This window comes from Mesoplodon bidens (assembly GCF_964165515.1).
Source record: "Mesoplodon bidens genome assembly, chromosome: 3".
NCBI classification, from domain to species: Eukaryota; Metazoa; Chordata; class Mammalia; order Artiodactyla; family Ziphiidae; genus Mesoplodon; species Mesoplodon bidens.
The window spans coordinates 35221459-35236633 of record NC_138178.1 but is presented as its reverse complement, the minus strand read 5'-3'; the positions used below and the strand labels follow the sequence as shown (position 1 = coordinate 35236633).

Here is a 15175-nt window from a genome sequence, read left to right as displayed (position 1 = left end):
TTTAAAATATTGTCAGCTAATCCACACTGTACAAAGAAAGCAAGGAGCAGGCCAAGCAAAACACCATCTGCAAGCTGATCCCCATGCCAGTGGCCAGGAAGCCACCTCTGATTAAGGCTGTCATTTGTTTTCCCTTTTTCCTTAGTTCAGAGTGGCAAAGGCAACCCACAAGCACTGGACCTGGCTGTAGTTGAGGAGTCACCTCCCAGGAAACTTTGTTAAGTAAATGGGCCGAGGCTTCTGAGAAATCTGCAAAAGTCATCTCCGTACACAAGGGAAAGCTTTGTAAGGGGGGTGGGCACAAACTTTACTAGTTAAACCCATCTCATATAACCTGTGTAAGTGGTGGAGGATTGGTATTAAGGTAAAAACAAATTACACATGCTTATTTTTATAGATTGTAATGATTAAGCTTGAGTTCCATTGACAAGTCATTTTCATAAATCACATCTCCTAAGGATAAATACAGAGTTCTTATTTCTAGAAAGGTAGTTCATAGAGTTTTACTAGACTTTACTTACTAGTTTATTACTTAACTGTCTTGGCTTGAACTGCTATAATGAATACTAGACTGAGGGCCTTAAAACAACAAACATTTATTTCTCACAGTTTTGAAGTCTGGGAAGTTCAAGATCAAGGTGCCGGCAGATTCGGTGTCCGGTGAGGGCCCTCTTCCTGGTTTGCAGGTGGCGGTCTTCTCGTTGTGTCTGTACACAGGGTGGCACTAACCCCATTCATGAGGGCTCCACCCTCATGACCTTGTCACCTCCCAAAGTCCCCACCTCCAAATACCACCACTTTGGGGATTAGGACTTCAACATCTGAATATTGAGGGGACACAAGCATTCAGTCCATAGCATTAACCATAGATTAATACTTAAAATTTTCAGGTAAGGAAATCAGGGCCCAGAGGTGACCTAACCCAGAGCTAGAACCCAGGGATCTGAAGTTTCTGTCCCATATGTTCTTCCCAAATGGACAAAAATAGTACTTACAGATGTTGAACAAAATGGGTTTTGTGCTATTTATCAGAGTTATATACCAATTCTTTGTCTGGGTCAGCTCAAGGAAAAGTGTTAAATTCAAAAAAATTTTTGCTGCAAGAGCTTGAGATTGTAGATCGGAAAAAAAAAAATGACACCTTTTGAAGGGAACTTGAACCAGATATGCTCGTTCTAATTCAAGAGAGATGGTGTCTAATAAGTTCGGTGTGGTGCCTGGCCCAGAGTGCACACTCGGTGTTTGAGAATGAGTGTGAACCAGAAATAGACTCGAAAGTTCCAAGTTAGTGTTTTTGCCCCAACACGTTAAGAGATGAACTCTCTAGTTAGATGGTACAGGTATAGTAAGTCTCAGGGTGACTGCCGATTCCACCTGTTCTCAGGTACCTTCCTCTCTGTTCCTTAACTGCCCCTGGGTAGCAGAAGTCATGGAAATACCTCTGCATTCCAGACTTGAGACCAGGAAGTGAGCAGAAAACAAGCTCACCCAGCCAAGATAGGTGTCACCTGCCTTACTGTTAAGTGGGCTTTGGAGTCAGAGGAAGGGCCAAATCCCAGCTCTCACCTCTGGGTCAAAATTCTGTCATCAAAAGAACAGGAAGTATCACCCCAACTGCATAGGGTTATTCTAAGGATTAAATTAGATCACATAAATAAGAGGTGCTGGGCACGCGCGGTGCTTGCTACAGAGCAAGAGCCCACGACACAGCAGCTGTTAATGTTACATAATTGGTTATCTGATTTCCCAGCCTACAGCAGACTGGAAGCAGCAGATTAGAAAGGCCTGGGGGACTGCTTTCGGAAGGCCCACTGTCGGCAGGAAAAAGTGACAGGTCGCAGCCTGACTACAAGGGAGGCAAGAGAAAAACTATAAAAAGCAGGAACAAAAACTCAAAAGGCACAGCCGTCTGGGGCATTTACTAAAAGACAAAGAGCCCTCCTCAGGTCAGTAGCTTCCGTAGACTCCATACCTTGTACCCTGATAGGCACTCATGCGGACAGCAGTTGTGTGAATTTTCCTTCTCTCTCCAGCCCCTTCCCCACCCCAACCCAAAAAATAGGAGTGGGGGTTGTAGCTTGCCTTTCAGTTGGGATGCTCTGACCAAATGCTTCCAGGTAATGAAATCCACAAAGTCAGGGCCAGCAGAGAAGAAGAGAGTACAGTGGGCTCCTTTGGTGATCTGGAAATTAGCCAAGTTCAAGTACAGCAAAAGAGCTGTGATTTTTAGTGCTACGGAGAGAAGGATGTCCCCTGCCCCACGGACCACTCCTACCTCCACCTTTATCTCCTTCAAAGTCAGGATGAGAAACACAGCCTTGGAGAACAGGCTCCCAGGTCCTGGCACATGGCAGAGAGAGAGAGGGAGGGAGCACAGAAGATGGCCGGGCTGCAGAAACGCCAGCCTTAGCTGATGCCACCTCCACTCTAGTGTCTCGTCCACCACCTGGAGTAGACACCTGTTTTTGTTTGGTTATTATTATTTTTTTGATTGAAGCCTGAGTTGCTCACTTTGAAGCAGCACAGAGAATAAGTACCTGAAGGACATCCCTCAAGTGATTGGCAGGGTGAGCTGGGCTGTGGGCAGGCCTTCCAGGATCAGAGAAGGATTTAGGTGGAGGATGCTGCTAAAGAGCATTCCTCACACATCCCCCCAAAATGTTGTCTTTATTTATAGATTATATGGATCTAATACTGAACTGTATTGTTATATACATCAAAAAGATACACACACACACACACACAAAATTAAACAAGATGAAGAACTTAGTCACACTCCACACAGACATAACGTTGAGTGAAACAAATGAGACACCAGAATGCATACTGTATGATTCCATTAACATAAAACTCAAAAAACAGACATAACTAATGTATAGCATTAGGAGTCAGGCTAGTGATTACCTTTGGGGGAGTACTGATTGGAGGAAAGAACATGACTGAGCTCTAAGATGCTACTAAAATTTTATTTCTTGATCTTGATGCTAGCTGCACAGATGTTTCAGTTTGTGAAAATTCATTAAACTATGCACTTATGATATGCGCACTTATCTGTATATATTATACCTCATTAAAAAAGATTTTAAACAATATTTTTCTCAAAAAAAAAAAATAAAGAGCATCCCAAGGCACGGGAACTCCCGGAGCCTGCCCAGCTGAGGACCCACAGGCTCTTTCCAACCTAGGTGATGGACCATCCCCTTGGCTGGGGTTGGCTCAGAAACTGAGTGGGCATAAACTCACCAGCCAACAATTTTCAGAGTGGATGCATGAAGTGGCGATCAAGAACACAGACTCTGGACCTAGATGGAGGTCAGATATCAGCCCTGCTGCTTAATTGCTTTGAACCTAGGTTTCTCCATCCATCAAATTGGGGGAAATAATGGTACCTCATCAAAGGGTTTCTCTGAGAATTAAATCTGCTAACAGGCACTTAGAATATTGTCCTGGCACATGGTGTTCACTGAAAAACGGAGGGTTAGTATTTCATCCCTATAGCTGACTGGGACTGCAGAATTAATTCACTGTGGGGCTATCGCTACCAGAATAAAGTGTGCCCAGCAATTCTGTACACGTGAGTAGCCCTTGGCAGCAGGGACTTTGGGAAACAAAAGGCGGGGTTGGGGGAAGGGCATCCAAAGAATTTTCCTGCTGTTAAAACAAGAGGGGGCCCAATATTGTTAGAAGCCGGTCCACATTATTGCCAAGAGGGAATTGAAATTTCTTTTAGGGTTTCCTGACCTATTATGTGTTGCTGATGTAGTACTGACTGACCGGCCACCTTACAATTCTTGTGGTAAGGTCTCTCTTTTTTTTTTCTTCCCCCAAATGGGGTGGAACAGAGCTTGAATAATAAATATTTAACAGAGACACTCCCTTTTCGCTGTTAAAATAATCTTTGTTTTAGTGCCTTAACAAGGAAGACTGGGTTGGGGTTTCGGCTGCCAGGAGCTCACGTGCACAAATTCTCAGCAGTTTCAGGTGCCAACTACCAAGCACGAGAAAGCATAGAGATGGAGGTGGTGGAGCAAGACCCAAGGGGAAGGGGGAGTGGGTGTTCAACAAAGATGGGGTGCTGGGTAGGACCCCTCCTTTATTACGGGAAGATCTGGGCAGAGGTGCGGCTTCTGATCCAGGGAAGCTGGGCACTCAGGCACCTCGCCCACGTTTGTGCCTAGTCCAGTTTGAAAAGGTCCCACTGAGGACATGTCACCTTTTCTGCCTGCACTTTTGGGTTCCATCCGTGGTGACACTGACTTGTCTTTTGTGGAGAGGGAAAATTCACACACCATCACGCAAATGGGCACAAACTTTCTTTCTTTTTAACTGAACTTGCTTATGAGCCTCCGTTTAGACTGATGGCGGAAACAACTTAATCTTTTTTCCATTTCTACTGTTGGCCAAAAAAAAAAAAAAAAAAATTTTTTTTCCATTTCTTCTAATGGTGGAAAAAAATGTAATCTTGCCATTTCAAGGTAATGCAGTCTCTTCCAATAGAAAGTGCAGACTATCCATTTATTGCTTTGTCAATTCAGGATTTAAATCTAGTCATTCGGTTGAAATTTCCTGCAAGGACTATTGGTTTTCCTCCAAGGTTCTCTCCTACCTCCTTCTGTACCCCGAGGTGTTACCTGGGTGCAGGGGGAGTTTAGGCAACATCACAGTGGCAGGTGGGGAAGCGTGTCGGGGTCTTAACTGCTTCCACAGCTGAGATAACTTGTCACTCCAGGTCCAGGCCTGGGTCCGGGGCCTGAGTCTCTGCCTCTGGGTTGCTGGATCTCTGCATTCGGAGCCTGTGTACCCACCCCCAGGCCATCTCTGGTCCAGCTGCCCCTGCAGCACTTCCTCACTTCCTGCCGGGACTTGACACATGTTCACAGTTCGTGGGGAGCCAAGGGTGGCCCCCTCAGACGCCCTCTCTCTTTAATTATACCACCCACCATTTCCACTGTGCTCAGTGCCCCCAAGTCTAGAGCACTTTGGGGGCCTGCCTTCCCCCACGGTTCCAGTGGGAAGTGGGGCTAAGACCCCCCACCCAGGGTGGAATCCAGGGAGCAGTTCAGCCTTCTTCCCTGCCCTCTTCTCTCACCAGGCCTCCTCCCTGACTCCAGAAAGAGCTCCTATCTCTTCTCTGGGTGGCAGGAAACAGCCCTTCCCTCCCCACAGCTTGTAATACAAACCTCTATGCTCTGGAGTTCTTCAAGCTCTGCTTCCTTGGAAGCAGAAGTCTCCCCGCCCCCGCGCTTCTCAAATCTCATAAAAGCCTACCTGGCTCTGGCATGAAAGCCTGAAAGCCTTGGCGTTCAGACCATTTCACAACTGAAATGGCATTATTTTGGAATTTACCAGCTAAACATTGATTGCTCGTGTGCAGGTTCCACCTTCTCCCTAAAGTAAGGGCAGCCACGGCCACTTGGGTTGAGGGCCCCAGACGGCAAAAACGACCCAGCGTGACAAATGCATTGGACGATATTGCAGAATATTGTCCTGCTGAGGGTGTAGTTCAGGACAGCCAGACCAAGCTCTGGTGGGTGTGGATCTGCCTGGTGCCTGCACTGTTGAGAACTGTGTTCAGTGGGTGGAGGGGACGCAGCGCAGAGATGGGGGAGAGCCCGGTGCTCGTGTCTTATTACCTGAGTCAGGGAACTCTTGCCCAGGGGCTTTCCACTCAGGGGTCTCAGGAGAGATGCCATGTTTTGGGTTCATTTGCTGATGGAGTGTGATGTGAGTGCTTGGTCACTTCCCAGCTCTTAGGAAATCAAATTGCAGTGTGGCAATGGTCCCTCGCCTGGAATAAATGAAGTGAGAAGTGAGTGATGTGTCTTACCCCCGATCTGTTCAGTGCATGTGTGCAGGGGTTGCACATGTATGCACACATAGGTGACGGTTGGGATAAGTGCATGCCTGCCATTTAGTATTTATTTTAGTCATTGTAGGTAGCTTACAAAGTAAATGGGAGGGGAAAATACACACACACACACACACACACACACACACACACAATTAGCCCTGTAGTCAGTGTGATAGCCTGTGAAATTTCTTGGCAACCCTTAGCAGTGGCATAGATCACATAGGAGGTGACATCAGGAGGGTAGGTCATGGGCTGGGGTCTGGAGCCCTGGTGTCTCTTTCTGCCTTTGCCATTAGCTCTGGGGCCAGGCTGCTGTGACCTCTTCTTCAAAAAGAGGAGGGTTCACTGAAGACCACCAAAGACCCTTCTAGCATTGACATTTTGTGTTCAAGGAAATGCTTCCCAAGACCACCATGTACTTTGGCACCTGACTCCATCTCTGTTAAAAACTGACAGTGGGAGAAATGATAAAAGAATACTAATCATTTTAATAGACCACATGGAAACAGTTATTCATTAATAAAATTGACTTTGACTCAGAGGCTTGAATTGCTGCAGGGTTTCAGTGCCCAGCTCCCAGCCCCCCTGCCCACCCAGAAAGGAGCTGTATTTCTAAAGGAAAATGGAAAGTTCTGCTTGGAAACGCACAATTCCCCAATGTTTTGAAATCATTGAAGGTTATTCTGTTCATATTCAAGATCATGAACTGGGCCCCCTATTTAAATCCTTCTACTTCCCAATTACCATCATTATGACAAGAGGAATATACAGACTTGGGGTGGGATGGGGGCGTCTGTCATGGAAGGAGCCATCTACATGCCAGAAACATCAGGTAGATTCTAGAGATAATAGTGCAGGGGGCCCAGATTTTAAAATGCTGAGCTGCCTGGAAGCACCACCGGGGAAGGAGCTTCCCACCTGCAGAGGAAGAAGAACCTCCCCCCACCCGGCCGACCCGCCACCACGCTCTTCCCTTTCCCCACGAGCTCCTTAACACTCCTGGGCTCTGGTCAAAGGAAGTGGAGGGAAAGAGGACCGTGAGTCTGGTGGTTCGCAACTTCCTTTGGAAATTGGAAACACCTGAGAAATTTTTTTAACTTTCCCCCTTGTCTGGGTCCCATTGCCAGAGCTACTGATTTAATTGGTCTGGGGTCAGCCTGGGCAGTGGGCGTTTTAATGTGCCACCAGGTTGAGAACCACTGCAGCAGGAAGGCAGTAGGTGGGAAACGCTCCTTATGCCAGCGGGGGGTTGGCTCTCACTCCCACGTGGGGTGGACAGTGTCCGCAGAAGCTTAGCAGTGGGGTGGCACCGAGGGAGGACTGCCCCCAGAGAAAGGGGTGCTGCATGGTGATTTTGCTGCCACCTCCCGGCCCTTCCCCAGGACAAAGGGGCTTCTCATTTGACCAACCCAAATCTATCTTCTCTCTTTACTTGGATGGAAAAGACTTGGTGAGGAAGGAACACAATCTCTAGAAGAACTTGTTTCAACTCTCAGTTGAAGTCTGGACAGGGAGAGAAATAAGAATGTTTCATAATAATAGAAAAAGGAAATAGAAATGGAAAACATAGGATGGCAGAGGTCACACGTGTGCAGTTATTTCAATCATGGGAAAGGATTAAGCCCTCCTCTTAAAGGCCAAAACCCGTGAAACTGGCCTGGTCTAGCTCTGGGGTGCTGCCTTCCCCGCTTTGCAGACCTCACTCTGCTCGGGTGATGTAAGGAGGAACGAGTGTCTGCTATTGTGGTGTGCAGGCTTCCCTGGTCTCCTCCTGGATGGCCTGTTCTGTCCACTGGTGGTGGCCTCTGTCCATGTGGTGGCCTCATGTGGATGCAGTGTGTGGTTTTCCTGGGGTGGGGTTCAGCTTCCTTCTACCTCCATCTTGACTGGGACAATCACGTCTCCCTCTGAACTCACCGGTGGTCCTTGCTCTCCACCCCCTCTGCGAGGGGCATCACCTCACTTGGCCAGGGCAGCCCCTCAGCTCCTGCCCATGCTCTCACCTTTGGCTCCTCTGCATGGAACCATGGGAACCACTGGGGCCACATGTCCCCTTTAGGATCTGTAGGGAACTGGACTGGGGTGACCATATGTCCTTCCCAGACACACTAAGCCACTATCATAAGCTATCCTGGAAAGCCTTCTGTCTTCAGAAATCCATAGGCCTAGATAATTAGGGGCATTTTAAAATCAAGTCTTCAAGTTTGAATATTTTAGAGAATAGAGAAAAGAGTTTAATTTATTTTATAAATGCACTTATACCAAAACATGACCAGAATATAAAAAGGAAGTAATTTCATTTTAAAATACAGAGGTAAAAATGTAAAATAGTAACAAACCCAGTCTAGACGTAGGATAAATGTACAACACATAAACAAGTGTGGCTTCCTCAAGGCATGCAATGATCATTCATTTAAAAATAATCTTGTAACATTAATCTTATTATTACTCAAAAAATATGATCCAGTTAAAGTCAAGATGAGGGTAACTCAATACATTGATACTAAAATTTACCTAGTTGAATGATTTTGTGGGAATAGGAAATTTTTAAATACAGGCATACCTTGTTTATTGCACTTTGCAGATATTGCATTCTTTACAAATTGAAGGTTTGTGGCAACCCTGTATCGAGCAAGTCTATGGACACCATTTTTCCAACAGTGTCTGCTCACTTTGTGTTTCTGGGTTACATTTGGGTAATTCTCACAATAATTCAAACTTTTTCGTTATTATTGTATTTGTTGTGGTGATGTGTGATGTGTGATCTTTGATGTTATTATTGTAATTGTTTGTGGGGGGACACAAATTGTGCCCATGTAAGGTGATGAACTTGAAAAACGTCTGTGTTCTGACTGCTCCACCAACCTGCCACTCCTCCATCTCTCTCCCTCTCCTCACCCTCCCTATTCCCCAAGACACAACAATATTGAAGTTAGGCCAATTAATAACCCTACAATCGCCTCTGAGTGTTCAAGTGAAAGGAAGGGTCGCACGTCTTATTTTAAATCAAAAGCTAGAATTGCTTAAGCTTAGTGAGGAAGGCATGTCGAAAGCCAGGATAGGTGAAAATCTAGGCCTCTTGCACCAAACAGGAGCCAAGATGTGAATGCAAAGGAAAAGTTCTTGAAGGAAATTAAAAGTGCTACTCCAGTGAACACACAAATGATAAGAAAGTGAAACAGCTTTATTGCTGATATGGAGAAAGTTTCAGTGATCTGGAGAGAAGATCAAACCAGCCACAACATTCCCTTAAGCCAAAGCCTAATCCAGAGCAAGGTCCTAACTCTTTTCAATTCTGTGAAGGCTGAGGTGAGAAAGCTGCAGAAGAAACGTCTGAAGCTAGCAGAAGTTGTTCATGTGGTTTAAGGAAAGAAGCTGCCTCCGTGATGTAAAAGTGCAAGGGGAAGCAGCAAGTGCTGATGTAGAAGCTGCAGCAGGTTATCCAGAAGATCAAGCTAAGATCGTTAATGAAGGTGGTTACACTAAACAACAGATCTTCAATGTAGATGAAATGGCTTTCTATTGGAAGGTGCCATCTCGGACTTTCATAGCTAGAGAGGAGAAGTCAATGCCTGGCTTCAAAGGACAGGTTGACTCTACTGGTAGGGGCTAATGCTGCTGGTGACTTTCAGTTGAAGCCAGAGCTCACTTACCATTCTGAAAATCTTAAATCCCTTCAGAATTATACTAAATCTACTCTGCCTGTGCTCTAGAAATGGAACAGCAAAGCCTGGATGACAGCACATCTGTTTACAACATGGTTGACTGAATATTTTAAGCCCACTGTTGAGACCTACTGCTCAGAATAAATGATTCCTTTCAAAATATTACTGTTCATTGACAATGCACCCAGTCACCCAAGAGCTCAAATGGAGATGTACAATGAGATCAGTGTTGTTTTCATGCCTGTTAACACAACATCCATTCTGCAGCTCATGGATCAAGGAGTAGTTTCAACTTTCAAGTCTTATTATTTAAGAACACATTTTGTAAGACTATGGCTGCCACAGATAGTGATTCCTCTGATGGATCTGCGCAAAGTAAATTGAAAACCTTCTGAGAGGGATTCTCAGAATGGCATCATTCTAGATGCCATTAAGAACATTCATGATTCATGGGAAGAGGTCAAAATATCAACATTATCAGAAGAAGTTGATTCCAGCTCTCACGAATGACTTTGAGGGGTTCAAGACTTCAGAGGAGGAAGTAATTGCAGATGTGGTGGAAATAGCAAGAGAACTAGAATTAGAAGTGGAGCCTGAAGATGTGACTGAATTACTGCAATCTCATGATAAAACTTTAACAGATGAGGAGTTGCTTCTTATGGATGAGCAAAGAAAGTGGTTTCTGGTTTCTTGAGATGGAATCTACTCCTGATGAAGATGCTGTGAAGGCTGTTGAAATGACAATAAAAGATTTAGAATATTATAAAACTTAGTTGATAAAGCAGCAGCAGAGTTTGAGAGGATTGACTCCAATTTTGACAGAAGTTCTACTGTGGGTAAAATGCTATCCAATAGCATTGCCTGCTACAGAGAAAACATTTGTGAAAGGAAGAGTCAACTGATGCAGCAAACTTCGCTGTTGTCTTATTTTAAGAAGTTGTCACATGGGGGCTTCCCTGGTGGCGCAGTGGTTGAGAGTCCGCCTGCCGATGCAGGGGACACGGGTTCGCGCCCCGATCCCGGAAGATCCCACGTGCCGCGGAGCGGCTGGGCCCGCGAGCCATGGCCGCGGAGCCTGTGTGTCCGGAGCCTGTGCTCCGCAACGGGAGAGGCCACAGCAGTGAGAGGCCCGCGTACAGCAAAAAAAAAAAAAAAAAAAAAAAAGAAGTTGTCACAGCCTCCCAGCCTTCAGCAGCCACCACCCTGACCAGTCAGCAGCCACCAACATCGAGGCAAGACCCTCCACCAGCAAAAAGATTAGGACTCACTGAAGGCTCAGATGATGGTTAGCATTTTTTAGCAATAAAGTATTTTTAAATTAAGGTATACACATTGTTTTTTTAGACAAAATGCTACTGCACACTTAACACACTACAGTTTAGTATAAACATAACTTTTATATGCACTGGGAAACCAAAAAATTTGGGTGACTTGCTTTATTGAGATGTTTGCTTTATTGCGGTGGTCTGGAACGAAACCTGCAGTATCTCCAACATATGCCTGTAGAAGAGTAATAATGAGGAACGTGCTTTACTAATTACTAACCTTTACTTCAAAGCTACAATATTTAAAATAGTGTGCACAGTACAGTTACTGAAACAGATCAGTGGAGCAAAGTAGAAGATCCTAAAATAGATCCAAGTGCACATGATAATTAAATGTATGATATTGATAAAGATAAAAGTAGTATTTCAAATCAGTGGAGAAGAATGGGTTATTTAATAAATCGTGTTGTGATAACTGCTTAAACATTATTAAAAGCAAATAATACCTTTATTTGCAAAAATCCAAACGGGTTGAAAGAAAACATTTTCAACATTAAAAATTAATTTAAAAAATTACTCGGATAAATTTAGTTGAATATTCATATATAATTGTAGAAGGGAAACCATGAATGAAAAGTTTCATCAGTTTGACTGCTTATGTTGTGTAAAATTTCTGCATGTATGCCAAAATAAAACAGAAACCCCCATCCCTGCCCCATCCCCAGTACACACTCCAAAAACAAAATAAAAGAAAAAAAAAAGAAACGGATAATAAGCTGGGAATACTGCTTGTATCAAACATGACAGATATAAGGTTAATATTTATTGTATAAATGTGTATAATATATTAGGGGCTCCTAGTACTTTTAAGACAAAAAAATCATAGAAAAAATACATTGATAGTAAATTTTGAAAGTCTTGGAAAAACTTATGTCTATGAACAGCCAATTTCCTTCTAGACGTTTACCATCAGGAATTAAATGTACATATTTGTAAATACACATACATTAGGATATTTTTCAAAGAGTTATCAATGAAAGCCAAGAGAAAACAAACAGGAAAATGAAAAGGAAGGGATGGAGAATGGAAGAGAGAGAAAGAAAGAGGAAGGAAGAAAGAAAGAAAGGAAAGAAGGAAGGAGGGAAGGATGGGAGGAAAGGGAAGAAAGGAAGACCTTTAAATATCCTATAATAGGAGATTGGTTAAAGAAATTATGTTATACTGATAACAGTTGACAACTGGTCAGTAATTAAATGTAACCTGGAAAGAGGTTCACAGTAATATATATAGGAATTCTTTTATGAAAAGAGCTATATGTAAATACATACACAAACATATTCATAAAGATATCTGGAAGCTTCTATGCCATAATGTTAATTTAACATTGGTTACCTCTTCATTAGTGGTTTACAGCTAACTTTTCTCAATTTTGCATGTCTTTTCTCTCTTTTTACCGTGTTTAGTTTTAGTTTTGAAATTAAAAAGCAATTATTTAAAAAATGTTATTCTGAGAACTTCTGGCTTAGTACAACAATCCCAAGACTGCAGGCTGGTCTGTAGAGATTCTCCTCATCCCTCTCCAGTCTCACGCCCTGCCATGTTCCAGCTCCTGGTCACCAGCTCTAGGAAAATGTCCCTGACCACCCAGGCCTTTCCTGTTTCCTTCTTCTCTGAGCTATAGGTGATACAGTACCTCATCTTTGTTTTTTAAATGTTTCCCGTGTGTTTTCCAGTCTCCAGAAAGAAACTATGAGCTCCCTGAGGGCAGGGGTTGGGCCTTGGAATTCTGCACCTCCCTTGGGCTCCAGGCAGAGCTAAGGAGCTGCTTCAAGGACAGGGCCTGGGCCTGAATTCTCTGGCTGGGAGAACTGATGAGAAAAGCCATGGGCCCAGGAGGTCATCTAGGGCAGCTGGGAGAGCTGAGGAGGGCAGAGGCCACAAGTACAGCACCTGTGAGGTGGGTTGAGCCGGCCTTGTCCTGGGAAGGAAGGCAGGGGCCTGCTGTCATGGTCTCTGCAACTCTCCACCTTTGCAATGCTCCCTGGGTGATTTGTCATGTTAACCTGTGCTTTTTGTCTCCATGTGATGCGGACAGGTTCTCACATTCCCATGGACCAGCCCTGCTGTCGTGGCCTCTATGAGTTTGAGCCAGAAAACCAAGGAGAACTAGGATTTAAAGAAGGGGATATCATTACATTAACCAATCAGATAGATGAAAACTGGTATGAAGGAGTTCTCCATGGGGAATCTGGATTCTTCCCCATTAATTACGTGGAAGTGATTGTGCCTTTACCTCAGTAAATGTGTAACTCAAACTTTGGACGTACTTTCATAACGGAAATGAATTCACACCAGTGTTCTCTCAGTGTGGTGTTCTATGGCATTCTTGCTCTTTGACCAGCTTAATGACTTTTTTATGTGTGTTCTCTTTATAATGTATTTTGTATCCATTTAGTTTGTATAAATGATTTTCTTGTCTTAGCTACATGAAAATACCTTTTTTTTTTTTTTGCTGACTGTCCTAAAAGTCATTGGTTAAATAAATGTATGTGCTTCTTGTCGCTAAAAATAAATGGCACCCACTGCAGTTTTGTTAGTGAATTGCCCATATTCCTCAAGCTGTGATGGAATGCGACACTTGAAACTAAGAACTGCTAAATATTTTGTTTCCTGACATTACTGATGGCATCCAGTCTTTTCCCTTCATGGTGTTTTAGCTGACTTGTGAATAGCCCAATAAACATGTCACACTGTGTTGGCAAAAAGGCCTTGGTTATTCTTAATGTTGAATTGATTTTTAAGACAGTCGTGCACAGCTGCAAACTCCTCCTGTGCCCACTCTGACTCAGGGTCCAGCTTGTGACTTGTTTGGCCTGTGGGATCGTAGCAGGCTGGATACAAACGGAAACTTGAAATAGCACTCAGCCTTCCCACCTGTGCTCTTGCACCTGCATCTTCACCAGGAGAACATGCCCAAGCTAGCCTACTGGAGAAAGACATGGACCAGAACCGAGTTACCGTAGCCAACCTCCAGACCTGTGGGCAAAGGTGAGGAAGCAGGGACACTAATCTACTACAGTTCTAAATATAAATAAGTACTAGATATTCTTAAATGGATCAAGTTTATTTATGTGGCTTCCTCTTCCTTGAGGATATGTTCTTCTGAGATTTCTCCATCCCTCAAACGAATGGACTCCTGACAGGCACATCTTTCAATTCAATGGGTATTGCTAGGTGTATTTGACCCTTAGCATGGACACTGCTTAGCTTCAAGTTGGGATCCCTCCTCACTTTTGCCTCATCTCTTGTTTTGCTATAGAGGCAAATGGAGTGGGTCCCAGGAGACTCACACAGTGTCTGTCCTTATGAGATCACACATGGCCATGTGCATGGTCTAGGTCCCAGTGGATAACTGGGTTTTGTTCAAATCTCCCCTTGGGGGTACTGAGCAAGGCCAGCTTGAGATCTGGCCTTTGGGCGGCACCAAGGGTTGGTCTCAATGGGCTGACAAGGGAAATGTGATCCTACTCAGTGTAAGTAAAAGTACAAAGAGCAGGAAGGGGGAATAAAAAGCCGAGTCTGTAAGAAATAACAAGAGATCAGCGAAGGAGATCAAATATTAACCTCAAGGCCAAGTCTAGAGGGCCGAAATAGGAGCATTAGAGAGATGTCAGAACATAGAATCAAGGGAGTATTCGAGGGCAAGCCCTAATGAAGTGTGTCCAGTAGAAAGGTGCATGGGGAATTATCTGCCTAGAAGAAGCCCCCAAACTCAAGCCAAGTTCCATTGACATAAAGGTTCTCTGCCTCAGAGGTAAACCGTGGGAAGGGGGCTAAGAATCAAAGTGGATGTTATGGCTCCTTTAGGAAAACTTGTTCCAGTTCCTGGGATTGTCCTGGGATCAAGGGTTCTTGGGGACATTCCTTTGGACTTGGAGTAATTCAGGCTTAAAGTGTTCCTCTCAGGAACTACCTCCATTTCCCACCCCATGAGCAGGAAGAATGAGTTATGTTCACCTCCATGGAGGTGGAAGAAAGACCACCTTCCTGGGCCAGCTGTGTCATTTGCTTTATGTGCATTTTCTAGTTTAATCTTCATTAAAAAAACTAAGGCAAGTTGCAGTGTTCCTATTTGCAGGTGAAGAAATTGAGACTTAGAGAAGGCAAGTGACTTGCTGAATGAATATCACAGAGCTCAACTCTAAAGGCCGTGCTATTTCTGTACCTGTCAGATTGATCTTTTAGCGTGTCTGCCCCACATATAACTTCTACTTTACCCACTGTGGAGGGACCCATCAGCTACCCTGAACATTATGACCCTATCCACTGGCCACAGTTGATTGGACCAGGGATGTGCATCCACTGTTTCTTTTTCAGTAGTGATAACTAGAACC

The 15175-nt window shown here is 44.3% G+C and overlaps 1 protein-coding gene across 1 annotated transcript in view; it reads left to right on the top strand.

Annotated features, from left to right (window-relative positions):
- SH3GL3 (SH3 domain containing GRB2 like 3, endophilin A3) overlaps positions 1 to 13176 on the top strand; it is a gene marked incomplete at its 5' end in the record, with an annotated part of 149625 nt that extends 136449 nt beyond the window's left edge. Inside the window, one exon of the mRNA XM_081230120.1 lies at positions 12877 to 13176. Within this exon, the coding sequence (XP_081086246.1) occupies positions 12877 to 13082 (206 nt within the window). The 3' untranslated portion in view covers positions 13083 to 13176. The remainder of the gene's footprint in view (positions 1 to 12876) is intronic.
- Positions 13177 to 15175: the final 1999 nt, after the last annotated feature.